Here is a 27919-nt window from a genome sequence, read left to right as displayed (position 1 = left end):
TTTGAGAGTTTCTTCTCCTGCTGCACAGCTGAAGCCCAGCATCAAACTCAGTTCACAATCCTTTTCTACAAGTATAATATTCCATGCTGTTGCACAGCCTCACACCTGTACTCTGCCCATTTCTACCACATATACAGTACTGCCCCCAGCAGGGTGGGTGGTTGGGGGGAGGTTGGGTTAGAATTAAGAGTAAAGGCCCTGACACACCAGGCAGTCACCAGAGAACTCGCCGACACCGACACCGACAGTTCCATCGGCGAGTTCTCCTGCGTCTTGGCCGTGTGTCGCACTGGAACACACCGCAAAGACTTCAGCCGAGCACGTACGAACTGCGCATGCGTGAGTGGCAATAACTCTCCTTACCAGCAGGCGGCGGTAGTGTGTATTCGTCATTCAAAATAGGCAACAACCGGAAGACAGAGAAGAAGAACAGACTGTGATATAAACAAACAACAAATAGTGTGTGCGTTCCATTTTCACTCTCGTCCATCGAAAACATGTTTTAGAATATAAAAATACATGAATGATGAAATGAGCACATAAAGTGCAGACATACTATAAAATCACAGTTAATAGACCTGCATCTGATGATCGCAGTGTTCTGGCGGGTGTGTAGTTTATTGAGTCAGCAATGTAGTAATGTAATAATGGCCACTACTTGCTAAATTTACATTTCCATGTGATGCTTTTATCCGAGGCGACTCACAATAGGTAAATGAACAGCAGTAGACAGTATCTCATTTACTTAGACACTGTACTTAAGGACAATGTTGAGGTACTTGAGACTAATCCTGCAACTTTATACTGACAAATAAACCGATGAGATGAAAAACCGGACTTGACCAAACAAATCACGGAGCTCTCAGCAGAGGACAGCCGGGGACGCTCCCGCCGATATCAGAGATGTCCCTGCTATGTGTGGGAGGTAAGAGAGGACATTTAAGGGCTATGTTTGATGTCTTTAAGTATCACCTGCTGGGGTTTAGCTGCTGTCCTGTGCCTTCTTAAATCGTTTGTTTACGTCCCTCACTTCCGTTTCGCTTCTCATTTGCTAGCTGAACAGCTGATCAGAGTGGTTTCTTGGCCCGATAGCTTGTGTCCGTATTTTGGCGATTCAACATGTTGAATCGGCCGTGTGTCGAACGTGAAAGGCCAAATAAGGCGTGTCACGGCCGAGGGTTCGGGACACACCAAATTGACTTTGGGCGACAAGGAACGCGTTGTCGCCAGACAACCGAAGACGGCCGAATACGGCCTGGTGTGTCAGGGCCTTAAGAGCTGTTCATTATTAGTTCATATTTGGTGGTTCATATAAAAGGGTATAAAACCTACAGGAAATTATACAATGTCACTGTAAATTGACATTTACAAATGAAAAACAACATGTTTCAACAACTTTGAACCACACACTCATTTTGACATTTTCTGAGCTTTTTCTGAGCATAGCATTGTAGAATATCGTACATCAACAGCACACTCAAATTTGAAGTTTATATATACTGTGCTTTGTAACTTCTCCAGTGTGAACACTGCATACTGTGTGCAGCATAGGAAGCTACTTCCTGCCAGGAGATTGGAACTACAACTCTATGATCACATGCCCTTTTTGTTTGTTTAGGCATTCTAATTATTCCAGTGTTTTGTAAACTGTAATTGCAGATACAAATTGATGGCTAGAAAGCCATAAAAAAACATAGCCCAACTTAATATTCTCTTTTTTTTATTATACTCATTTTTTATTATACTCATCTCATAGACATGGTTGGATTGCTTGTACTGTAGGAGTAATCCTCATTCCTTTCTTCATATCTTTTGTTTGGCACAATAAATTGCAAACTGAAGGTGATGCAGACGCACATTTAGTTTCTGAGACACAGCTTTTAAAGTATGGTGGCGTTACAGTTTGTATCTTATCTAAAGAGATTTCATCTTTCGGCTGGGCCCCGCTCTCTCAGAATCCTTCTCTGGTTCATCTCCCTGTTATGGACATGCTTCATCCTCACCATAAGATATGTGAGATCTATTGCAGTTGTCTAGCCTTCCTCACTTTTATCTTATTCGTGCTGTCTTCCTCAGTCCTCATCCTTCCTGGGCTCTGTGAAGCCCCCAGGCTTTGCCCCCCGGCTCTGTATGATTGGCATGGACCAATCGGCAGTGTTGCCCCCCTAGCATCGCCCGCTTTCTCAGAACTTTTTCTTAACAAATGTTCCTCTTATTTGGCCCGGACAGATAAGTTCTCAGTTTAATACGAGGCTGGCCCAGCACACAACTACACCTGGAAGCATTTCAGTGCAATGATTCTTTTTTTCTTAAACAATACAAAATGAGAGGTATTTGACGTTGTCTTGGCTTGTTGGTGTATTATCATGTGGGTGGGGTGAGTTGTCAGTTCTGAGAAATCAGGGTGGAGCAGAGAGAGAGAGAGAAATGAGATCCAGTGCTCGCTCTCCCTCCAACAGATCTCCTTCATTAGATTATTGCCGTGTTAACTGGTCTGTGTCATATGGAAATCCTGCCATTTGCATCTCTTGAGAAAGAGGCGTAAAACCATTTATCTATTTAAATATATTCTGGCTGATATGGCTGTTGGACTTTAGAACACGGTATAATAATGTTTACTGATCAGCTGATCGCTGGCTGCTGATTCCTCATGGTTTTTGGTTGAGTGAACAACCTGGTCCTCCTCGACAAGCCTCCCATGGCAACCCAGCAGTGAGCACACCACTTGTGCTATTCTGATTGGATCGCACATAAAGAATCTGATATTATATCTCCTCTCCTTCTGATTGGATCCTGCTTTAATTAACTGATAGTGCAAGTGCATGTGATTGGACCGAAGTTGCGGGATTGTTGGGAAATGTCAGTTATATGAGGTGAAAGAGTAATGATGCTTAAGTGTATGCAAACCCAGAGTTTGTTGCATCTGTTGAATCTTCCAAAAGGACACATGTCCAAAGTGAGCCACAGAAGAAACTCTTATTGTTCTCCCTCCTTCAGCAGCACCCAGCAGCTCGCCCCACCCCAATCCTGTCTTTCTTGGAGAGGCAGCCTGAAGGCACGATCCTAGAAGGAGCAGAGTAAGGGAGTTCAAAGCGTTATCACGCACTGAACGTCTTTTCATCATGTTTTAGAAACAAGCGTTCGCACTAATCCCCCAATAATCTCTCCAGGAGAACTGGGGCGATAAGGCGCGCCACCCACGGCTTTTCAAACACTTTTTGGGTAGTCTCTTCTCACTCCCTCTATATCCTCCGCTCTACCTCCTCTACTCTCCTCTCCACTTCCTCCTTCCCTCACTCCGCCGAAAGGACGAGTGAAGGTGATCAGCGTCTCCTTCACATTTTCTCTAGAGCTGTTTTCCTTTTTTTGTGTTGACTCTGAGCCGGGTTGTTTACATCCTGATTTTGATCTTTTTTATCTGGACTCATCAACAGTGTTTCTCTGCCTCTCTGTTTCTTTCTTTCCTCCGCCCATCAAATTAGAATGTTAATTAAAATGGTGCTCCTTCAGAAGATGACAAATAGATGATTACAGCGAGTGTTGAGACACCTTCTGCGATGCCCCCCAGAAGAACCCAATACTACAGTACATTATTATGAAGGAACTAGAGAGCAAGACCAGAGTTTCTACTTTTAGTTCACAGTCAAATATATTTTTCACCTTATATACTGTACTTTGTGTACTTATTTCTGCTGTAAACTCCCTTTTCTATCTTCTTGTTAAAAGGAAACAGCTCCGCTATGTACAAAAATAAAGTCATCAAAAGCAATCAAAGCCAAACATACTTATTGCGTTGGTCCTGGGTTGCAGTAGCCTGTAAGGCGGTGTTAGGTGTGAGTGTGAATATCATTTGGAAAAAGATTTGTTTACATTGTTTTAAAGGTCACCTATGTGCAAAATCCACTTTTTCATGAATTGTATACATCAACATGTCCTCTTTACACAGAGGGGACCCTCTCCAAAAGCAGCGAAGAAGACCACGGAGCATGGTTGCCATGGCTACCCTTCTGTTTATGCCCCGCGGTGGATTTAGCAACATGTAGTAGTTCATGTAATTCTCCATGTCCACTTGTTGCTGATGGTTGTGGTAGAGGAGCTGTAGATTTTGCACTAACATCTGTAGCATGGTCGAGCTGTAGATGTTGTACTAACATCTGTAGCATGGTCGAGCTGTAGATGTTGTACTAACATCTGTAGCATGGTCAGTAGCAGTAGCACTAGCAGTAGCTACTGACAGTAGCTACTGCTACTGACAGTAGCTACTGGCCATGCTACAGCAGTGAGCAGCAGAGGTGGGGAGAGGCGGGTCTATCGTTATTTTTTCAGGAAATGATCGTATAGAGGCGATTACACGGAGCCGTTTGACCCCCCAGAGCGTTTTGTTTGCAAATCTATCCACCTTGGGACCCGTTATCGTTTGTGGGGTCCGTTTCTATCGTTTTGTTACGGCCTCGTGTAAATAAAAGGGCTATACGCAAGAGAAACTATGCAGATACAAGCCGTTTCGTTCTCGTGTAAAGGGGGTCTCAGAGGGGCGTGGGGAGTGGCTCCTTATTTTCATCTAAAGTATCAGGCAGAGAATCAGCACTTTGGAAACAGGGCTGAAACAGAGGGGATTATGGGATGCTGCAATGATCTTTTTGGTGTTTCGAGCCAAATACTTCAGAGACATGTTTTGTATATATCTGAGACCTATAATATATTGATGTAAAACAGTATAATAGGGGACCTTCAATGTCATTTAATTGGTTGACATATCTGCTCTTAAACAGCCAACTGCTTAGGGTTTTACTCATAAGATGGGCAGACCAACAGCAGTCACTGCCGAAGTAATCTCAAAGAAAGGTACAGTCCTCTTGCAGCATACAGTGTGGAATGCTGCTTTGAGTCACTGCTTTCAGGGTCTCCATCTTCACCAATCAAATCAAATCATTCAAATATTAAATTTAATCCCTCTCTCATATTATTTGTCACTGGAAAAAACTAAAAGCCAAAACTGCTGGGACTTCAAACCTGGACAAGGAGTTTTTGGGCACAGCCCTTGAGTAATGGATGTCTCTTCTCAAAATGTGGACACTGTGGATCATGGCCTCAAGGAGAGCTAGCTTTTATCTGTGGTGATTGAATCGTCGTGCTCCACACAGGCAACCTGTCGTATGACTCGCCCACATCATGACAGCAGCTGTCTGTCTGCAGGTCTGTCAGCCAGGCAGACAGAAGAGCCCACACCTCAGCACGGGAGAGAGGGGAGAGAAAACTGCCAAATAAGATAAAATATTGATAGACAGAAACTCAGCCAGGCCAGGGGGGAAGAGGAACAAAATAGAGGCAAAGAGAAGGGTGGGAAAGGTCCATCCCCTGCAGGGCTCGACAGTAACGGTTTTAACATAAAGAAATAAGGACAGTAAACAGCAAAATGTGCACCCCAAAATAGATAAATGTTAATTATGTGTTGTATTAAGAGTGATATTTAATTATTGTTGTGACCAGTCGGAACCTGATACTTAAGTTGCACGTGCATTGGTGTGATTAAGGAGCCAGAAAGCGATGCACGTTAACTCGCGTGCGCGGTGCCCCGGCCCCCGTGTGTTTGTTTTACAAAAAATGGCGAAGCAAATTAAGTTGTTTGACTGTGGGGTAAAAAGTTCGGCCAACCTGTCAACATCTCAAACGAATGTTCAAAGTGATTCAACTGATAAAGCGCAAGGTGAACCCGAACGAAAAGCAAAGAGGAAATGTCTAAAGTCTTGGGAGGCGAAATATATGGCGTTATTTGTGTGCCTTTTTGAGCATAGAAAATGTTATTGAGCACGCAATAGAACATTTTCGACCACAGAAAAATATATTTTGCAAGCACATCAATTATATTTTGAAGAGAAATTGACTCTCAAGCCCTCTCACAAACTCCTGCACACGCTCTCTCTCCCTCGCTCTCCCTCGCTCAACCTCTCCACCCTGTATGCGCTCAAGTTTGCCTGCGGACTCGCTCAAGTTGGCACAGGGTTACAAATGTGCCACAAAACCAACCAAATCGGAGAACTCGAGAAGGTCAATTCTGATTGGCTGTTTTGTCTCCAATCATATCTTCTATCTGAGGTACGGAAAGAGAGGGATTTTAGGTTGCCATCAAGTTTGGCCAGACTAATACATTTCTAATGTTAAATAAATGAAAACCATTCACAGTTAAGAATTAGATATTAATTATTAATGCCCTAACTGATTGCATACAATTACAGTTTCTTATTTCTCCAGTATGATATTTAACACATGTTAAATATAGTTAGACATATTAAAGGTAATTTACAGAATTAATAATTAATATCAAATTCTTAAAGGTAGGGTAGGTAAGTTTGAGAAACCGGCTCGAGATACACTTGTTGTTATATTCCATGGAATGCTCTTAACATCCCGATAGCAATGAATATCTTAAGTGCTTTGACAAAAAATCCATAAATAAATGTCATCTGTGGAAGCCGTAGTACTGTAAAAAGCACGACCAATCATTTTAGCCGGGCCGGCTAAAATAACTGGATGGCCTACCTGCCTGTCAGCCTTCCGTGCACAAACTTATCTCGTGCCCTCATTGGTCATGTGCGCGTTCGTGTGTGTTGGAGGAGGGGCTCTGTAAGGAAGTGGCAGATTTTCTCCGGTTGTGTATTTTCAAATTCTAGCGCACTCGAGCCGGTTTCTCAAACTTACCTACCCCACCTTTAAGTGTGAATGGTTTTCATTTATTTAACGTTAGAAATGTATTCGTCTGGCCAATGACAGAACCACAATCAAGACTTCAATGCTGAAGGGCCAATGGATCTACGGTGGGGGTCAGCACAAAGGTCAAGAAAACCCACATTTGAAAGGAAGACAACGGATGACCAAGAAACTAGTGACTTGCTCAATTCATTTGTGAGGGTTCTGTGAAGAACAACAGCTGCACTACTGGTGTTTAGTATACCAGCAATTGAGGGTGGACAAGTTTACTACCACTTAAGTTTCAAATAATTGTGTTATTACTTATTGTAAAGCATTAGAACATTCTTTTGTGTCACATGTTCATTATTAAGTTGATGTATAACTGTATAGTATCTTAGTTATTTAAAATATAAGGTGACTAAAAATGGCAACCGTATTTTTGGCAACCAAAAGCTGATGCCTGGTTGCCAGCCTGGCAACCACTTTTAAAAGTTAGCGTTGAGCCCTGCCCTGAAACAAAACATGAGAGACAAAAGGAAATATGAGAGAAAATGGAGGTGAAGCAAACGTGGAAGAGAAGGATTAAAGGAGATAGAAGGAGCCGGTGTTCATCACTCAGTGGCTGTGACTGGCTGGTATCTGCATCTCCCTGTCATCTGCAGGGTGAGGAGGAAGGAGCGAGGAGGAGGAGGAGGTGTAAGAGAGGAGAAGAGGAGGGAAAACCTCTATCCTCTCTATCTCTGAGCCTCATCTCCGGCAGTTCAGGAGCCTGCTTTCCAAGAGTGCCTCATTTTCAAATCTCTTATCTCGGCCCCGTTTTAAGTATCGCAGTTTTATATTTTTACATGTCATTTGCATGCAGCTCATCAAACCTGGCTCCCTCCATTTTTTTCTCATGGGAATACGCTTTCACTCTGCTGCTGGGCCGTAGCCATGTAGTGCGTTGGCCATATTCCTACCCCGTGAGAGGAACATACAGTGTCAACAAAATCTTGTGTCTCTGTTGAATGTAAAAGGATTTGCGTGAGTGCAACAGAGGAAGTGGTGTGTGTGTGTGTGTGTGTGTGTGTGTGGTGTGTGTGTGTGTGTGTGTGTGTGTGTTGTGTGTGTGTTGGTGTGTGTGTGTGTGTGTGTGTGTGTGTGTGTGTGTGTGTGTGTGTGTGTGTGTGTGTGTGTGTGTGTGTGTGTGTGTGTGTGTGAGTGTGTGTGTGTGTGTGGTGTGTGTGTGTGTGTGTGTGTGTGTGTTGTGGTGTGTGTGTGTGTGTGTGTGTGTGTGTGTGTGTGTGTGTGTGTGTGTGTGTGTGTGTGTGTGTGGCGGATGAGAGTAGGTTTCTGATTTTATCTGCCTTCCTTTTCTTCTTTGTATTTTTGGAGGATTCACACAGTGACCTCTTTGTTTGGGACAGTGAGTACTCCCCTCCAACCCCCTGGATCGGGAAAGAAACCATTTCCTGTAGCTGAGAGATAGAACGAGAGACAGAAAGAGGGAGAGATTGGATGGGAAAGGAGGGGCAGGCAGAAGGGGAGGAATGAGAGTTGGGGAGAGGGAGAGGACAGGAGATTAAGAAAGAAAGAGAGAGAGAGGGTGAATTGGATGATTGAATGAATGATTTTGTGGGAAGAGTGAAAGAAGGAACCATGGTTGAAAAGGTCAGGAGAAGAGCAGGGTGGGTTTAGAATTCCCAGCTAGAGGAGCACAGTGAGAAGGACGGGTGCACCTTCAGGAATGTGTGCTGATCTGTAGATGATGTCACTGGCTCTACTTTTTCTTTCTTTGTATTTTTTTCTTATTCTTTTTTGTTATGTATCAAACACTACTGGCTGCCACAGGTGTGTCGTCCCCCCCCCCCCCCCCCACACACACACACACACACAGGACACCATGGTTAGTGTTTGGGCCACAGTGGTGGAAGGGACTCAGCAGGACATGCAGAATAAAACCCTTCAAATCTTGAATGACATCTACCAGTTGCCCTACTTATGTTCAATGCAGCTGTAGTACCAGTCTGGACCAATTGGAAGCTAGTCTAATATCATGTTATCTAGAGATGCAGTATCTATGGCGACTGTAAATGTCTGCGGCCCAGGAGGGAATAAGAATAGGAAGAAGAATATGTTTGAGGTCATTGTAAATCAGGAGACACTGACAAGTTTATAATGTACTCTGAATCCCCAACAATTATGATCTGTATGTGTGGAACTCATTTCAATCATGTTCATGTGCTGACAGGTAACACAAGATCAATGATGTCAGTGCTGTGACAAATTAAGAAACAAACAAAAACAATGAAGCCCACTATGGCTGACGGATTTATTAAAAGCTTTTGAACCAATGTTGGCGGGAAGCCTTCACTTTTAATTCAAAGCATCCCACAGAAAATGTATCTTTATATTCCACAGAACAGTTGTGTTATTGTTTTCTGTAGCAATGACATGTAATGACCATGAGGCGCTCCTGTTTAGACATGATCAAGTGTAAACCATATGAGACAATGTGAAACAGTATACACATTGAGACACAGATGAGCTAGATTGCACCACTAATGATTTGCATATACAAACATCCTTATTCCCCAGTGGCAGCAGTAAAACTGTGGCCGTTGACAGCTGTTCAGAGAAATCGTAAACTGCTCATCTGCACATCCACCAGACCATACGTGTAGACCAGCTGGGATGTTTGATGCGGCTCTGCATGGTTGCGATCTAAACATGCATTTGCAGTACAGTTCAAATCCCCACCTAAGAATAACAAAAAGGCACAGCCATTTCAAACATTATTCACTTTCTGAGAAAAGAGCTTCCACCCCGCACTGATTGTTGGAGCATTTGTAAAAAGGTCGAACCGTGCTTTAATTATAAGCATCCTCACCTTAATAAAATGCTCCAGCTCCAGTGAGTAAAATACTTTGTGGAGAGGAAATGGAATCTGTTTGCCATCCTGCATCTTATGGATTTGATCTGTATCTGTTACTCACCAGGAGTACCCCGGGCCGGGCAGAGCTGAACCCCCAGCCCCGGACCGCCACTTGTCTCTCCTCTCTGCAACCAAAACATTATAAATTGTAAGAAACACATAGTCGTAATCATCTACCTTAACATCCCAGTTATTCAGTATCATGTATGCAGTCTGACACTACATGCTTCAGTAGACTTGCATCCAGACCGGATCCTTTTTTCCGGGGAGACCACTTTCCCGTGTCTACAGATCTCTCTGCTGAGGAACTCATGTGTAATGAAAGGAGGGACATTTGAAGAACTTTGTATTTGGGCAGCCTCAGCGGCTTCACCATCATACCTGTCTCCATGACGCCATTCACTTTCTCCACCTATCAAGGCACTGTTTATCCGCACCGGTGACCTCATGCTGCTGTGTCCCACCACCTCTCCCACAGCCAGCCCGATGTTCTCCCCCCAGCATGGGAAGTGGGCTGGGGTTTTTGATGCCATGCTTCCTCCTGAGTTCACCATGGCGTCAGACTCTGATCAGCCTTAAGCATCAGGAAACACCCCAACAACTTCCCCACCATAATGCTCCAAAGTCAACTCAAATAAAGTCATCAGTGAACTCTGTTAAACTAATACCCATTAAAAACATTTGAAAAAACGGGATGCACTCTGAGAGAGAAGGGAGAGAGAGCGAACAAGAAACCATTGTGATTGTGAGCGAGAGAACGGAGAAATAAAATGAAGAAATGAAATCCGCCTGGCATCATTTGCATTCAACTTTTATCGGTTGAGGAGGGCGTTTTTGGGCCTGATAAGGAGAGGGCGTCACAGGCTGCGCTGGAGGTGGTGTGTGTGTGTGTGTGTGTGTGTGTGTGTGTGTGTGTGTGTGTGTGTGTGTGTGTGTGTGTGTGTGTGTGTGTGTGTGTGTGTGTGTGGTGTGTGTGTGTGTGTGTGTGTGTGTGTGTGTGTGTGTGTGTGTGTGTGTTGTGTGTGTGTGTGTGGTGTGTGTGTGTGTGTGTGTGTGTGTGTGTGTGTGTGTGTGTGTGTGTGTGTGTGTGTGTGTGTGTGTGTGTGTGTGTGTGTGTGTGTGCACTGAAGGTGGTTCTAGAGTTTTGTTGCTGTGAACGTTTAGCAGCTATAGTGAGGACAGGGTGGGGGGGGATGGTGTGTGTGTGGTGGGAGTGTGGAAGCGGGGGGTTAATATCAGACCAAATAATTAGATTCGCTATCGTCTCGGGCGGCAGCAGTGCGGGGATCAGGCAGATTAAAGCCAGGCTCGGGGCTGGTTAATATTCATGAGGGGACCGGGGTCCGGGCGAGGGGCTTAGACTGCAGCTCAAACACTCTCCTCTGCTGATGGGGCTTAAGGCAGCACTCTCAACTCAGATGGAGCTCTGCCGGGGAGGCCTGACATCCCATTGATAGATGGAGGGCTGTGCGGATAGTTAGGGTGATACAAATAGAAGACGGGGTGATTTATGTGGAAATACAGATCTTTATTGGAGGATGACGTTTTTAGGAAAAGCTGAGAATGTGACAATTGTGGTCAATCCTCTTGGTACTCCAGATTGACTTTTTCCTTGTCATTTTCCCCCAAATCTCTTAGACCAGGGGTGTCCAAACCTTTTCCAACTTTCATATTCTCATTAAAAAAAACGGCAACACACTCGTGCTTTACTTATGCACCAGCACTTCCAATGGTCTTGCTTGTTTGAAGTAAATATATCAGCATTGTTTTTGTATCTTAAATCTTGATGGTTTATTGCACTTGTTGTAAATCACTTTGGATAGAATCGTCAGCTAAATGCTACGTAATGTAATATACTACATATATTGAACTGAGTGCTGAGCACCACGGTTCGATACCCAGGCTGACTGCTCTCTGTGGGAGGAGACGTGCTCAGCAGGTGTTTCTGTCACAGCAAAGGGGATCTGTTGAAGGGAAGGGGGGGGAAGGGGGGGCATTCCCAGCAGTGAACACTGTCATGTTTTTGAAAACCAAGGCAGCCGAGGTTCACTCTTTGTGGGTCGAGGCACGTTCCTCTGGGTGACTGTCTGCCTTTTGAGTCAGTGAGATCGGCGTCAGACCAAAACAAGGGGACACACAAACACACACACACACACAGTGATCATTTTGTATGTGTGTCTGCTGTGTGTCCGTGGCTGCAGAGTGTGTACAGCTCGATCTTATTCTTCCTGCAGATTGACATTGAGTATAATATATTCATTATATGTGTAGTTCTGTAGCCATTTGCAGGTTAAACCCTCAATTTGTTCATTTCTCAAAGTAAACCAACATTATCTGCAGCATTTTAAATCCAGCTTTGTTCAAAGACAAATCTGACTTTACCATGACAATGAGTGGACAACATTGGATTTTATTAAGAGTAATTATCCAATAAGAAAATATGGAGTTTCACACTCACAGTGAGTCATTACTTCATATATTTTGAACAACAGTCTGTGTGATTGACTGTTTCTCTTCTTTCTTTTTACACATGAGTGTGTGTGTTTTCCTCATTGCTCTCCCCATTGCCCTATCATAGCAAATTCCAAAGCCGTGGCCGTGATGAATTAGTCTGAAACAAATTAGCAGTACTTACAGCTCAGACGGCTCCAGCATTGGGTTACAAATTAAAACAAAAGAAGCAGTATCTCCACATCAGTGATGTTCCCCATGAAATCCAATACGCTCTGCCTCCGTCTTCAGCGTGCGACACACTCAGAGGCTTCCTCCATTCACTCCTTCCTTCTCTTCTCACTGAAAAATAAACACATTTTTGTGTTGGCTTCATTCTTTTCTTCCTTCCTAATTTTTGGGTCCCAAAGCCCATACTGGGAACCACTTTTAATTTGAATAATATAAATGAAGATGATTTTATGTTTAGTGCATTTTAGCTCTTTAATAAAGTGTATCAATGTAGGAGTTGGGGAGGAAAATATTGTGCAAAGAAAATGCATGAAATGTGCCAATTTGTATGGAACACACTTCCTGTTGTGGGCTCTGAATGACTTCTAGAAAGCCAGGGATAGAGCCAATTGTTACTCACCTGGAGCGGCTGGTTTGAACTGATCAGCCTGTCTTTTAATACCACGGTGTTGACATCCCAAAGGAGTAATAACCATTGTAAACGTTGCTGAAACACAGCATAACATGGGGATAAGGATTTCATGACAAAGTGCTGATAAGCTCTTATGGATTTTAAAAAGCATTTTTGTTTTTGGTGTCAGGAAATATATATTGTTTTAGATATATGCTTACCCAAAATAAGTACATATATTTATATAGTTAGTCCCTAATGATTCGAATCATCAGGGACTAAATATATGAATATATGTACTTGTTTTGGGTAAGATAGCACTATGACTTTAAATTAGAACACATGAAAAGGTTATGTAGTTTAAACAGTTGAGCAGGATACACAATCCAGTGACCTTTGACCCTCAGACAGTCCCTGCTCTGTGCAGTGCTGGGGGAAGGCTGCCTCCTGATGGAGAGGGACAGTACTGCATCACACTGACTCAATGCTGTGCTTTGATAGAAAAAAGACATTCAGCATTGCATGGATAAAATACAAGTGTTTTATTCCCTTTTAAGATGTTGAATTAATTGTATTTCATATAAGATATGAAAGGAGAAAAAGCGGAGCCATACCACACGTATCCCTGATAGAGATACGGTACAGTACGCTGAGTGTGTCACTTTGCTAGCCATTGCTTTTAATCAGCTAGTAAAATGACCTTTTCAGAGCCTAACAGCAGGACTGGTGCAGTTACAGTGAGAATGAACATACATACTGCCACAATGTCAATTCAGCATTGGCTTACGTACTGTAGTATGTTCCTGTGTACTTACACCAGTTTACTATACATTGCTACTAAAGAGACTAATGGTCAGGTTGATACGATGATTGTTGAGAACAATGAGGCATTTTAAAGTTGACATTCTACACAATTTTGCAGTAAAATCTATGTGTATGTTTCATGTATTCCCTCTGTCTCATGCCTCCACACACACACACACACACACACACACACACACACACACACACACACACACACACACACAGGCTGTTCCTCTCTTTCCGGTGTGTTCCGTGGATCTTATTATGGCAGCGGTCTGAATAGCCCCTTCCGACCTCATCAGATCTTCTTCCTCTTCCTTTTCTTCTCTCACTCTCTCCCGGGGTCTCTTTCCCTCTTTTATTCCTATTCTCCTCTTTCTTCTTTCTTCTCCTTTATTTTTCCATGCAGCTTTGTTCAGCCCCTGCTCCCTTTATTTCCTCATTTCCTTCTTGGGTAGGGATCATCGTGTGCTCCCTGGCATCCTCTTGTTTGCCACTGGAAACACATGAGACAGTATTGTGTGACTGTGTATTCCCAACTTACAGCAATTCATGCTTTACCGTTTGAATTGTGATTGTCTCGCCATGTGCATACTGTACAGCAGTGGCGAACCGTGTCTATCACAACTGGACCTTCTGTAGACACACGCACACACACACCCCCCCCTCCGCCGTTATAATGTCCGTCTTTTCACTGAATTGTCGTCTTGAAAAGGGTACTGAAACAATTCCGCAACAACATCATCTTCACCTGTTGCACTTGCTATTTCAACGTTAAAAACAATAAAAGGGCAAATGAATTGCTTCGTCGCATTCATCTAGATCCTCTGTCTCGAGCCAGTGAACTAACGGGCCTTCTAGAGCAGTGGTTCTCAACTGGTGGGTCGCGAATGTTTCTTTTGTTTTTTTTTGGGAAATAAGTCAAACTTTTCTTTTGAAGGCCCGATTTTCTAACGCTGTGGCTGTAGGCTTTGGACTGGAAGTACCAGAGACCATAAACGGTTTTGAAAACTTCTGTCACGGAGTGATCATCTTCTCAATAAAACATCTTTGCTGATGTCTTTTTGAGTCTTCTGGCCAATCAGAATCAAGATTGTTGCCGGAAGTCCCCACGGAGAATAACTTTGCGGTAGAAGTATTCTTTATACATCCATGGGTACAACTTCAGATAAAAATGAACACATAATGAAACCCGGTTTGATGATTGACAGGTCACAGAACAATGGGGGCTATCTACCCTTACCCACAATTGAAAGTAATTCACACAGACTCTCTCCTCTTTGCTCTTCTCTCTGTGTGGAGCAGCAAGTTCAGCTTCAGAACAAAGTGAAACACAAACAATGGCATCAAATATTATTAATATGTCGGGTAGTAATACATTTATTTATTTTCTTCTCAGAGTGTACCAGAATGCGTAGTTTATATGTTAGTATGTATAAAAATCTCCTGTGGGAGAATCCCCCCAGACCCCCTTCTGGGGTTGGGTTTTCAGCATGTGTGCCTTTTTATGTTATACAGTCCAGCTTTGATTCCATCATCTCATTAAACCTCTTTTAAAAGCATACTTTAGTTCTGTGAAGGGATATAAGGGATATAAGGGATATATGCACTGTACTTCACTTTCATTAATATTGTATGCTGAAAAGCGTATAGATTACAGCACCATTTTTTGTTGAATAGATTTGAGTGGTTCAAAATGTTGGATCGCGATTTATTGACAAAGGAAAAAGTGGGTCCCGAGGCCTGACCAGTTGAGAACCACTGATCTAGAGTACCCTGGCACCAAGGGGAACTCTGAAAGAATACGCCCATTGGCTACAAATCAATATATGATTGGTTGATCAAACTGTCAATCCAAACGTACGCTCTCAGGCACAAAATACACCAAAAGCAGCGAAGAAGACCCCCCGAGCATGGTTGCCATGGTTGCCTGGTTGCCCTTCTGTTTATGCCCCGCGGTGGATTTAGCAACATGTAGTTCATGTAATTCTCCATGTCCACTTGTTGCTGATGGTTGTGGTAGAGGAGCTGTAGATTTTGCACTAACATCTGTAGCATGGTCAGTAGCAGAGAGTAGCTACTGACCATGCTACAGCAGTGAGCAGGAGAGGTTGGGAGAGGCGGGGCTATGGCGTCATTGTTATCAGGAAATGATCGTATAGGACGTACACACGGAGCCGTTAGGCCCCCCAGAGCGTTTCGTCCGCAGATCTACCCACCTTGGGACCCGTTACCGTTTGAGGGCTCCGTTTCCGCGGTTCCGTTACGGCCTCGTGTGAACGAACCGTCCATACGATAGAGAACTGTAGCAGATACAACCTGTTTCGTCTCCGTGTAAACGTGGCCTCATTCAGTGTAACGGCCAGGGCATTCTATCCAGGATATAGAATACCTTGGTTGAAGGATATTCTACCCAGAGACCCAGAAAGATTGGTTGCATTTTTTTTCTAACACAAAACCACTGAAATGCGTAGTGCATGGATCAAGAAGGACAAATAAATCAACGTAACACTGTAATATTACAGATCAACAACACAGATACCATTCTCATTTATTCATTTTATTTATATAATTAAATCGATTTGTTTGTTTGTTTTATCTGAGTGTTCCAGGGTATTCTCTGAATACCCTGGAGGCCCTGACGGTTCACCACTGCTGTGCAGTTAAAGAGGAGAATGGACACTTGAAAGTGACAATGGCAGTGACAATCATTTATTGGATTTGATATGTTTTGAGGGAGGGAAGAGAGAAACATGTGGACCAATGGAAACTAAACATTTCCAGCTGTGGTAGCATATCACGTTATGCACTGTATTGCTAATCCCTTGAAAACTTTCATCATTCTGATTATGTAATGTTTGTATTATCATAAAAGACTCATCAACAGTTAACTGTGAGGAAGAATATCATTTACTCAGGTTTGTTTGTTTTTAAAATCAAGAGATAGTGTAAAAAGACACATCGGCCAGAGTTTAAGGATGCATCTATAAATAGTTTTTGGTCTGACCAACAGTCCAAAATGCAGAGATACGAAGGAGAAGCTTGCTAGGAAAACATGAACCTTTTTTATTTCAATTAAATATAAATTAACTAATTGTTTTGGCACTAATAGTCACAAGCAACATTGTTGGTAAATTCATGTCAATCTTTGTAATAAAAAAAACCTCTTTGATTATTATATTTTCATTCTTAAACTAAGCAGGGGTCCTTCATTCTCACTGTGGGGGTGCGTCATTATATACACTGTGTGATGAGTCTAACCCATCCCTTCTGTGTGTGTGTTTCCAGAACTCTAGGTTTTCTCTGGTGTGTGAGGATCCAGACTGTTGGATGAGTCTGCTCCCTCTGACCTCTGACCTCTCATCTGCCAACTGCACCATCTACAGCCAACGTGAGTGTTCCAGTGTAGCAACAGCATGTCCACCTGATGTTTCCTGTTGACTGCCCAGTGTTCCCAGTGTGGAGCAGCTCCACCACACTGGCTCAAAGTCATTGTTCTAAACCATGTTTCCCCTTACATTGTACTGTTACTTCTCTATTAAGCATATTTAAGTAGAGCTGCACATTTTAGTCGACTATGCGATCCGTCAATTTACAGAAAAAAAGTCGACAACAATTTTGATAATCAATGTATTGATTGCAAGTAAGTATTTAAGCAATAATGGCAGAAAATGTTTTTGATCAGAATCTCAAATATGGAGATTTCCTGCTTTCTAAGTTTGATATCATATCCAAGTAAATCTCTTTACGCCAACATAAATGCTAGAAACCATTTATCAAATGTTTTATTACTCATTTTAAATGTCAAGTGAGTGGTTGAAGTAACATGTTAGCAGTTTCCTGAGTAGATGACCCTCATCACTAAGCAGCTATTGAACAGGCTTTCTGGCTTGAACAGGACAGGGACATTGACACACTGGGTGGTGGGTCAGTCCCAGGGCTTTGCTATTGTTGACTTCAATCAAATCAAATCAAATCAAATCAGGTTTTATTTATAAAGCACATTTAAAAGCAATTTTTGGTCGAGCCAAAGTGCTGTACATGTAATAAAAACACATTACTACAAAACACAATAAACGACAATAAATTACAACAGATATAACTTAAAAAAACAAAAACAAAATAAGAATAAAACACACGGAAAAGTCAGGAGTCGTGCTCCGCTCTAACTAGAAAGCCAGAGAGAAGAAGTGTGTTTTTAGTTTTGATTTAAAAACCCCTAGGGTCTGGGCCGACCTCACATGGAGGGGCAGAGTGTTCCAGAGCCTAGGGCCAGCTGCTGCGAAGGCTCGGTGCCCTCGGGTTTTAAGCCTGGTCTTGGGCACTACCAATGAGAGTACTTCCACCTTTTCTATGTTCCTACCACCACTAGTCAAAATGTTGTTACCTCCAGACAACACGACCCCCAAATGGAATACATTTAGTGTATATTAACTGGCATGAAAAAAAAAGATAATCTTTACTCTGTGTTTTTTTGTTAGCTTCCTGTGGTGACCTGAGCTTCTGTGTTTCAGGTGAAGAATTGTTCTGTAAGGTGACCAGGGAGCTTGCAGCTGGTGAAAGGCTCCTGGCGGCCCTGTCCCCACCTGTGGGCCCCTGCTCCTCCCCCCCCCAGGCCCAGCTCTCTCCTCCACTCAGCCTTGTCACCCAGAAGCCCCCTGTGGAGACGGAGGACTCTCTGTACCCCCCAGCGCTGCGCTCAGAGATCCAGCTCCTCCCACAGCAGGCTGGCATGGCCGCCATCTTGGCTACTGCCATTGTCAACAGTGAGTAATATATATAAATCAAAGTCTGTTTATTCGTTAGCAGTACAGCTATTTTTTTCAATAAAGTATATGTTATATCTACTATATACAGATACAACAACTAGCTTCTAATCTGGCTAGGGAAACTATCCATTAGAATAAGATAGTTTGGAATTTAAATAATTCAAACGATACAAAGTGGTATTAAGGTTTCTTTAAGAAAGATATATCCTTAAGAATATGTATTTAACATGTAGAGTAAATATGAGAGACTGTATGGCCTATAAGTATTACATGCAATACAGTTTCCCTTCTAGCCTTTATGCTATACTTGTTTTGTCTTGTCAGCCCAAAGACTTTTATCCAGGCACTGTTTTTGCGACAGCTGCGATATAAGTTGGTACCGGAAAGCCATCATGGCATAAATCTGTATTTCAGCATCTGTCTTCTGGCTGCAATGATCCCTTTGGCCACAAGAGGGTGATGCAGCTCTTCAGTATATGATAGATATATATATGATGATTATTGTCAATGCCCTTACTGTGTGTGTGTGTGGTGTGTGTGTGTGTGTGTGTGTGTGTGTGTGTGTGTGTGTGTGTGTGTGTGGTGTGTGTGTGTGTGTGTGTGTGTGTGTGTGTGTGTGTTTGTGTGTGTGTGTGTGTGTGTGTGTGTGTGTGGTGTGTGTGTGTGTGTGTGTGTGGTGTGTGTGTGTGTGTGTGTGTGTGTGTGTGTGTGTGTGTGTGTGTGTGGTGTGTGTGTGTGTGTGTGTGTGTGGTGTGTGTGTGTGTGTGTGTGTGTGTGTGTGTGTGTGTGTGTGTGTGTGTGTGTGTCCAACATGAGTGCTTGCTTCACCTATAAAAGCTGTAGATTGACCTTTGAAAATGGTTTCTGAGAGTTTTACAGGTAAAGGTACTTGAGTCACTAATTTGTGAAACATTTGAAGTCATCTAACTCTAAATGTATCTTCTATCAGAGGACATCTTCCCATGCAAGGACTGTGGGATCTGGTACCGCAGTGAGAGGAACCTGCAGGCCCACCTCATGTATTACTGTGCCAGCCGGCAGAAGCAGCCGGCTGCAGCCTCGTCCCCGCCACAGGACAAACCCAAGGAGTCCTACCCCAACGAGCGCATCTGCCCCTTCCCACAGTGCAACAAGAGCTGCCCCAGTGCCAGCTCACTTGAGATCCACATGCGCACACACAGTGGTGAGTGCCAGGCCTACTGTCTCTGCACGCCCAACAGACAGGTCCAAACATGGAGACCTAACCTGTAGATGCTTGACCAATGTGCCTTAATGTTTATCACATCGTGTGGAAGATTGGCTCATAATGTGTCCCTCTAAATAAGTGTCCCTCTGTCTTTTAACAGGTGAGCGTCCATTTGTCTGTCTCATCTGTCTGTCAGCCTTCACCACTAAAGCGAACTGTGAGCGCCACCTTAAGGTCCACACTGACACACTGAACGGGGTGTGTCATGGCTGTGGCTTTGTCTCCACAACAAGGGACATCCTTTACAGCCATCTGGTCACCAGCCACATGGTTTGCCAGCCGGGGTCTCACAGTGAGGTCTACTCCCCAGGTCCCGGCCTACCCAAGCTCCCCATGTCCACTGGTAAGACATACCATCAATGTGACTAAATGTGGCTACATTTCCAGATTGTGGATCAATATTGGCTTCATTGATATAACTGATGCTTTTCTAGATCCCTTCAAATGTATGCTACTGTTATAGTTTGCTGTTTTTTACTGTCTTCAGGTCTCAGTCCAGGAGACTCTGGCGTGGTGCTGAAGTGTCAAGTGTGTGGCCAGAACTCTGACTCACCTGCCCAGCTTCAGCAGCATGTGCGAACCCACCTAGAGGTTAGGGTCCCAGTCGAAAGGAGCCCCACCCCCTGCCAAAGCACCCCATCTTCAGTTGACAACCCCCACCTCCAGCAGTCTCCCCAGGACAGGGAGTCCCTGGCCTGTGTCCCTACGCCAGAATCGGTCAGCCCTGGTGCAAACGGAGGCTCCGCCACGCCTCGAGACTACAGTCCTATTGATGTAAAGATCAAAGAGGAGCCTCCTTCGGACTTAGAGACAGAAGAGCAGCAAATGGAGATTAGGGAGGCTGGAGAAGATGAGCAGCTGGGTGAAGAGGCAGGAGATCAAGAAGCAACAAGGAAGACAAACAAGAAGCAAACATCCTCCTTCCAGACATCCACCTCTCCAAAAAGTCTGGCCACTGCAACTGTAAAGGCAGAACCAACTAGTCCCACCCCTGGTTCTAGCCCCGCACATGTCAGTGGCACAGGGTCAGTTCTTCCCGGAGGAGCAATGTTCTTGCCTCAGTACATGTTTAATCCTGAGGCCGCCATCCTGCCTCAGGCCTCAGAGATACTGGCTAAAATGTCAGAGATGGTCCACAGCCGTCTGAAGCAGGGCCAGACAGTTCCTCAGAACAACCCGGCTGCATTCCTACCCTCTGGACCAACTGCGCCTACAGCCACAGCCACTCCTCCTCACAAAGGAGCCACCTGCTTTCAATGCGATATCACCTTCAACAACATCAACAACTTTTATGCACATAAGAGGCTGTACTGCTCCAGTAGGCATCATGGAGAAGGTGCAACCTCAGCTTCAGACCCTGGGACAACTCGAGATGCAGCACCAGCGACACTCCCTTCCAGTGGGGCCCATGGCACGTCAGCATCACCTCAGGGCGGAGCAGCAAGTAGGGCCGCCTCTGCTTCTCCCTCTGACTCTGACCCTCCTGCAGGCAGTGGAGCAACAGAATCCGGGAGGGTCGTGGAAGTGAAGACAGAAACCCCTGCAGGAAAGGAAGGACTATCATCCTCTTCTGAAGGGGAAGGTGGCGGTGGAAGTGTGGGAGGAGGTGGAGGAGGAAGAGCAAGCGAAGGCAGCCAGAGTCCAGCAAGTGGTTTTGTAGAAGAACAAGAAGACGATCCCAACAGAACCTTCTGCGGAGCCTGCAACATCCGCTTTAGTCGTCATGAGAACTACACCGTTCACAAGCGCTTCTACTGCGCCTCCCGCCATGACCCATCCAACCACCGGTCCCTACACATGGCCAAGGCAACAACCACAACGCCCTTCCTTCCCCAACCCATCAGGACACGCAAGAGAAAGAAGATGTATGAGATTCACATGGCCAGAACTGAAGCCTTAGCCAACGCTGCTGCTGCTGCCGCTGCGTCCGCGGCTGCCTCGGCTCCGTCTGCCTCTGTTCTGGGCTTGGCAGTGAAAGAGGAAGGTTCTCCCAGCGGGGCAGGCAGCTCCAGCCCTGAAGGAGATGGCCCGATTGACCTCAGCAAGAGGCCCCGTCTGAGAGAGGTTCCACCAAACAGCAGCAGCAGTGTTCTCCCCTCCCTGCCACTCACTGACTACCACAAGTGCACTGCCTGCAGTATCAGCTTCAACAGCATTGAGAACTACCTGGCTCATAAGACCTACTACTGCCCTGCCACCACCCTGCAGCCTCACACCCTGGAGCAGCTTCACAGGCTCAAGAGATCGGCCTCTACCTCTCCCAAAAGCAGGCCTCAGCAGGAGCGCCCAGAACTTCTGCACCCTATAGAGGCTAAAGCTCTGCCAGCTGAGTGGGTTGCCCTGGCTCAAGGCACATCGTCCAGTCCTCACCCCTCTGATGCCACGTCTCCTCTCCATACAGCCACCACACTGGCAGCCATCCCAGGAGCCGGAGCCAAAGGCCTCGGTGCCTCTCAGGTGGTCTGCCCCTACTGCCCTAACAGGCTCATCCCCTGTGACCTGATGGAGCACTTCAAGACTACCCACGGCATGCTAGTAAGCATTCAGCCCCCCCAGCCAGGTGGTGCAGTGAGCCGCAGCCCCAGCCTCAGTCCCAGGGATGGAGCTGCGACCACCTCCACCCTCCAGATCAGCCAGCCCAGACTGCGAGTCCACAGAGAGAGCCTCAATGGGCAGACAAGGAGTGGTTCAGCTTCACCGGCCTCCCCCCTGGCAAACGGCAGCCCTTCAGCTGGGGGGGGGTCACCTTTAGCTGGCTCCCCCCTGCCTGTTTCTCCCCAAAGGGCTCCCTCTCTGACTGTGACCCCTGTGCCTGAGGTCCTCAGGGAGACTGTGGGGGCTTCCCTCCTTCCAGACAAGGCTGTCCCGAACACAGCCTCCCATCCCGACCCCACCCCCCAGCCTGCCCTCATCTCCACCCCCCAAAACCACAGTGATCTCCCCTGTCCTGAACGGTAACTCCCGCTTCTGTCGGCTCTGCAACATCAAGTTCAGCAGCCTGTCCACGTTCATAGCTCATAAGAAATACTACTGCTCCTCCCACAGTGCTGAACATGTCAAGTGAGCGTCCTCGTCCCCTGACTGTCCTGCTCTGAGCCCAGGCTCTGCTTCAATAGGTTCAAAGAAGCCAGATGTCCCTTTTCCTCTGCCAGTCCTCCCCCATGGGTGCCAGAAAGGCGCTCAGCTGGCATGACCATGAATGACAATGAACGACTGTTACTCTTACCTGACAGGGCCTAATGCTCCGAGCAGAGTCACAGGTGTTGTTACTACCACACTGAAGTGAGGCTTCTGATGGGTCAATGTTTGGAGAACACTAAGAGCTCAGATGCTACCTGCACACACTGCTGTGCCCTCGTCCCATTGATCACTCTGTGTCTTTGTACCGCAGTCACCAATTCAACTCCTGCCACTCCCAGGCCTCACAGTTGTTGCATTATGGGATGTTTAAAACATGTATGTCACGTCCTCTCTCTGTCTCTCTGTTGAACTGTCAGTAATTAGGTTCTGACATTTGGAGGCATTTCTGACGATGACTGATAACCCGCTATGTTAATCTGGTTATGATACATCTCCAGACTTTTCCTGAGCTCTTAATGTTCCAGACTAACACAGAGGAATAATTTCTCTTGTGGAAAAAGACTTGATCACTGTTAATGTTTTTATTATCTGTGCATAATGTATGATGTCTGAAAACAAGAATTCTATTATACTATTGTTTCAACACTGGCTCTTTCTTCCTTACTAGAGAAGCTGAAGCGTTTTTAGCTGAAAAACACAAATGTATTATCACAATGTTACTAATTACTGAAGGATAATATTGCAAAATGGACAATTTTTGGTTTCTTTTCATATACACGTTTTTTTTCTCTTCAAAAAATTCAAGCAAGAAGAAGATGTGAAAAATATTTATCTTTTTAGTCCTCACTGATTTCATGTCAACAGAAAACTACCTACCTGGTGTCAGAGAGTACTTGTATTTTTATTTGTATATTTTTAATACTGTTGGAAGGATTTGGATGTGTTTTTCTAAGTGTAGATATGTAATATCTTCTCACAGTAATCACTGGGATCACACTGAACTTTGTTATCACGTTAGCCTTTGGTGTTCTGGTTATTTAGAACCCCCCCCCCTACGTTTTGGTGAGAATAAAGTAGGCTCCCTAAACTAAATTCATATTTTCAATCAAAGTCTCTTTAGTGTCCAGCCTCAAGACCATGCTTTTGCTTTTTTACCACGCACAGCTTCACATTATTGTTGCACAACGCCTTTCCATACATATTCTGAGAAATACACAAAAGAGAAAATGTTTACCACACATAAACAATAATATGTTTTCTTTTTAAATTATTGTGGTTCTGTCCGGCAATGAAGGCATAGCAGGGAACATGTTGAGCACGTCTCACACTGTAGTCTATGCACGTACAGTAAGTGGTTCCCCCTGAGTGGGGCCCTTGGTGTGTGTTAGATCCTAAATGCCCTGTCAGTGGTGCACACAGTTTACGCCATGTTCCCAGTTGCAATACAGTGTTAGTTAGAACTGTGAAATGTTCATCTTTTTCAAATATTGATGCAAACTTACCAGTGTACAGTAAGGGCCATCATATGTTTTTAAAGTCCACATTTTGTTTTTATATATAAGTCGCCAAAATGCATCCAGATGCTGAATTAATTTGGTTTTCACTCCTGACAGAAATGGTTGGGAGAAATATTGTCATACCAGTTGTTGTTGTTTTTGTACACCAAGGGACACCAGAGCAAGCTGTAAACACAACAAAATTTCATATTAGAATCAAACAAGATTGTTGTGGCGAATGTGGCACTGTTAGTTTCTCATTAACTGAATGATGTTCGCCCCATCATCCCCTTTCCAACACTGGAAACCAAATGTAAATTGTTGGATGTTTTCATCACAGTCCGATTCTTGGTTCACTTCCTGCTCTGATGTGCTTTGAAGCAGCTCTGTATCAGACACATTGTTCTACTAAGTGTTTACAATATGCTGGTCCCTCTCAGTTCAAAAGGACATATACAAGCAGAAAGACAAGTCATGTCAGTTAGTCACAAATGAAATAAGTGAGTGCTTGAAAATCATCCTGCACTTGCACTGTGTTGTGTTGTATAAAATGTGCTGAATGTTTTAGTTTTAGGGACTTACTTACTTTTGTGATGTATTTATGTTATGAAGATCTCTGTCCGTCCAAAGTGCGTTACCTTGAAGGATTTTCTGAAAGATTTTGAACCCTTTTTTATCTAGTTGTAAAGACATGTTTTCTTATTGATTCCTCTGATCATAATGGAAAAAATCACAATGAAAGTCAAAACTTTTATTTCCATTTCATTTCAGTTTCATTACACTCTTGTTCAAACTATGCATGGGAAATAAAAAAAGTTCTGAGAGACAGTGATGGAGAGAATGACTGAACTTCTTTCTAGTGGTTTCCATGGTTTCGGTGAGCTGCTCTTCCAGCTGCTCTCATCCTGTGCTTGAGAAGGAGTCCTTGACTTTTGCAGGTGAATAAATGTTGCTTATGTGTAGTCACTCGTTTTCACTGTTTAAAACTTGCTCTTGAATAAAGGCTGAGTGAATCATCAGCTTTCCTTTCAAATCATGTGCATGAGCACCCCTAAGAAGAAGAGTGGGCCAATCAGCTTCAAGGCTGTCTCCATCCCAGGCAGAGTGCACCCATAGAAACACTGGTGCCTCAAACGCAGATCAAATGAAGCACACTGAATTTCTCGCCCTATGTTTATTCTCCAATTGTAAGCCGTCTCTCTGTGGTCAGTCACTGTGAACCCGTCTGTCGCCGTGGTTTGGGTTGGCCTGCCTTACTTGTTTATTTGAGACAGTGCACATTAATCAATAATCACGTTACAAAAACACAATAAGTTATATAATTTAATGAGGTATATTTGAACAGATAAACAGTTTCATTCAACACAATATATATTATTTACATTTGAAATAGCTTTGGCCCCTAAGGAAGAACAATAAGTCAATTCAACTTCAAACATCCAATCAGGATGTCCCCTCAGTGTTCCCTGACAGGAGGATACTGTGGGAACTTAGATTTTTCTTTTCCAGCCAGCAGTAGTGACCCTTGACTTCATTGAACCACTACGATGCTAATAAGGTCTACGTAAATATTGAACTCAATTGCACCAGGAAAACTGGGAGGACCCCACCATCTATTCATCCATTAGTGTTTTGGGCCCTCTACTCACAAATGCACGAGAATCAATAGTGCCCCATGCATGAGTTGATGTAGGAAGAATAAATGAATAATTGCAACCTTGGGACCTGTTCCGTCTTTAACACGGACACATTTACATTTCTATTTGTAGAGTGCTTTACAGATACACGTCAAAAATCGATGAATAACATTTGATTACAGTTTTTCTCGATTGCTAACACACTAAAATGATACATAAAGCACAATTATTTTAACTGACACTCAAAGAGCAAAACATCGGCTCAAATCTCCAAAACTCTAAACACATTTTCAGCTTTTCACACAATTTGCAAATCAACATGGCACTTTTTGCAAACCACTGCACACGTTTCTCCACGTGAGACACAGGAACCTGACATGAAGTCACGTGTTAGCTGGTTTAAAACACTGATATTCAAAATGCCTCACACATGGACCAATGATCAAGAAACACGTTCCACCTGACCAAACACCTGATAGCATCATTGTTGGCTCATCAATCAGGATGTTAGCACTATAAAAAGACCACAGGTGAGTACTTTCTTACAGCAACAATGGAAGCCAACATGGAAGCATGAGCAAGAGGAAGAGGAAGAGGAAGAGCTGGGCTGAGAGTGAGAGGAGGAGGAAGAGGTGGGGTGAGAGTGAGAGGAGGAAGAATGAGAGGTAGAGGTAGAGCTGGAGGGAGAGGACGTGGACAAAGAAGAATACTCTCTAATGAAATGAAACGTTATCTTATCAGCCATGGTTTGACGATGAGAGGCTGGACAGAGGGTTCAGCCTAATCTAAGCCGATGTACTGTTGCCTCTGTAATCCGGACACTTAGACTAAACAGGTTAGTTACCAGTTTGTAGCTCTGCATAATTCATGATATATCAGTGCTTATATCTGTTGTGTGAAACGTATTTACTTCATTACTGTAATTGAATTGTTGGCATGTTGCATACTATAACTGTACAAAGCTCCTGCACAATGTACTGTGGTAGACTGACTGATATGCAACACACACACTGACCAACCACTATGTCTTTGTTGTTTATCTGAAGGACTGAGAAACAAAGAGGTGCAGGTGGAAGGCTAAGGATGTTCAATGAGGCACAGGAAGCAGCAGTTACAAACTTGGTTTTGGCAAACAATGCATCACACTTAGAGAGATCCGAAGCCACATCATAAGGAACAACACCATTTTCAACAACATCAGGCAAGTCAGCCTGTCCACATTGGCCTGTGTTCTCCAGCGTAACCAGGTTCAGATGAAGCAGCTGTACAGGGTGCCCTTTGAGAGAAATGCTGAAAGGGTCAGTGGCGGTTCTAGACCAATTTGACTGGGGGGGCCAGGCTGGAGCCAGTTCTTTTCTGAGGGGGGCACAATAAATGCAGAACGAAAAAGACTAAGACAGTATGAAGTAATTGCGCATAAGAAAACAATGCAATACAGTTATTGGTATTTGTTTCAGTACACATATTTATTTCAGATACTAATAGTTACAGTTGTTACGCTCTAATGCAGGGGTCTCCAACCTTTTTTAGGATGAGAGCTACTTTCAAAAATAAAACAAGTCTTGAGCTACTTTTACTCCTCTTTTTATTGTTTTTTGCAGTGTATATATTTAGCACATTTTAACATTATTATATGCTGACTTTTAACCTTTGTGTGCTGTTTGGGTCTGTGGGACCCTTTTTCAGTGTTTACTCAAAGAACATGTATGCAATTTAATTATTTTAACCTGCTTTATTTGGGGGTGGACCTCACATCCTCTAGGGGGGTCCTCACCTCCTCTAGGGGTGGTCCTCACCTCCTCTAGGGGGTGGACCTCACATCCTCTAGGGGGGTCCGGGGGCATGCACCCCCGGGAAGATTTGTTTTTAAATGTTAAGTGAAATGCATCAATCTGGAGCACTTTGAGCACAACATGAATTGATGGATACAGTTCTATTTCATACTTACTGACCGCCAGAGGCGGTGCTTTAGCACTGGATATCTTCTGTCTCGCGCATGCGTAGGTCGAATATTTATATCAACAAAGTCACGTGTGACCCCGTATGACACCGGAAGGTATAAGTTCCGGTGCTGTCAACGGGCTCAGTCCTTTTTCATCTTCTCGCTGCGTAGGTTACTACTTATGAGTAGAAGCCAAGCTAAGCTTACTGAAAATTGGGATTCTAGCTCATCGCTACCTGTAGCCTTGCGATCGTTTGATCGGAGCTG

The 27919-nt window shown here is 44.2% G+C and overlaps 1 protein-coding gene across 1 annotated transcript in view; it reads left to right on the top strand.

The window, feature by feature from the left end:
* zfpm1 (zinc finger protein, FOG family member 1) overlaps nt 1-24905 on the top strand; it is a 39158-nt gene extending 14253 nt beyond the window's left edge. The window contains 6 exon segments of the mRNA XM_034132881.1: nt 16770-16872; nt 17996-18247; nt 19200-19433; nt 19597-19839; nt 19984-22409; nt 22411-24905. Coding sequence (XP_033988772.1) covers nt 16770-16872; nt 17996-18247; nt 19200-19433; nt 19597-19839; nt 19984-22409; nt 22411-22560 — 3408 coding nt within the window. The 3' untranslated portion in view covers nt 22561-24905.
* Nucleotides 24906-27919: the final 3014 nt, after the last annotated feature.

The sequence above is a fragment of the Trematomus bernacchii genome, unplaced genomic scaffold (genome assembly GCF_902827165.1).
Source record: "Trematomus bernacchii unplaced genomic scaffold, fTreBer1.1, whole genome shotgun sequence".
Taxonomy (NCBI): Eukaryota; Metazoa; Chordata; class Actinopteri; order Perciformes; family Nototheniidae; genus Trematomus; species Trematomus bernacchii.
Note: the sequence above shows the minus strand (reverse complement) of the source record. Positions and strands in the feature narration are given on the sequence as shown.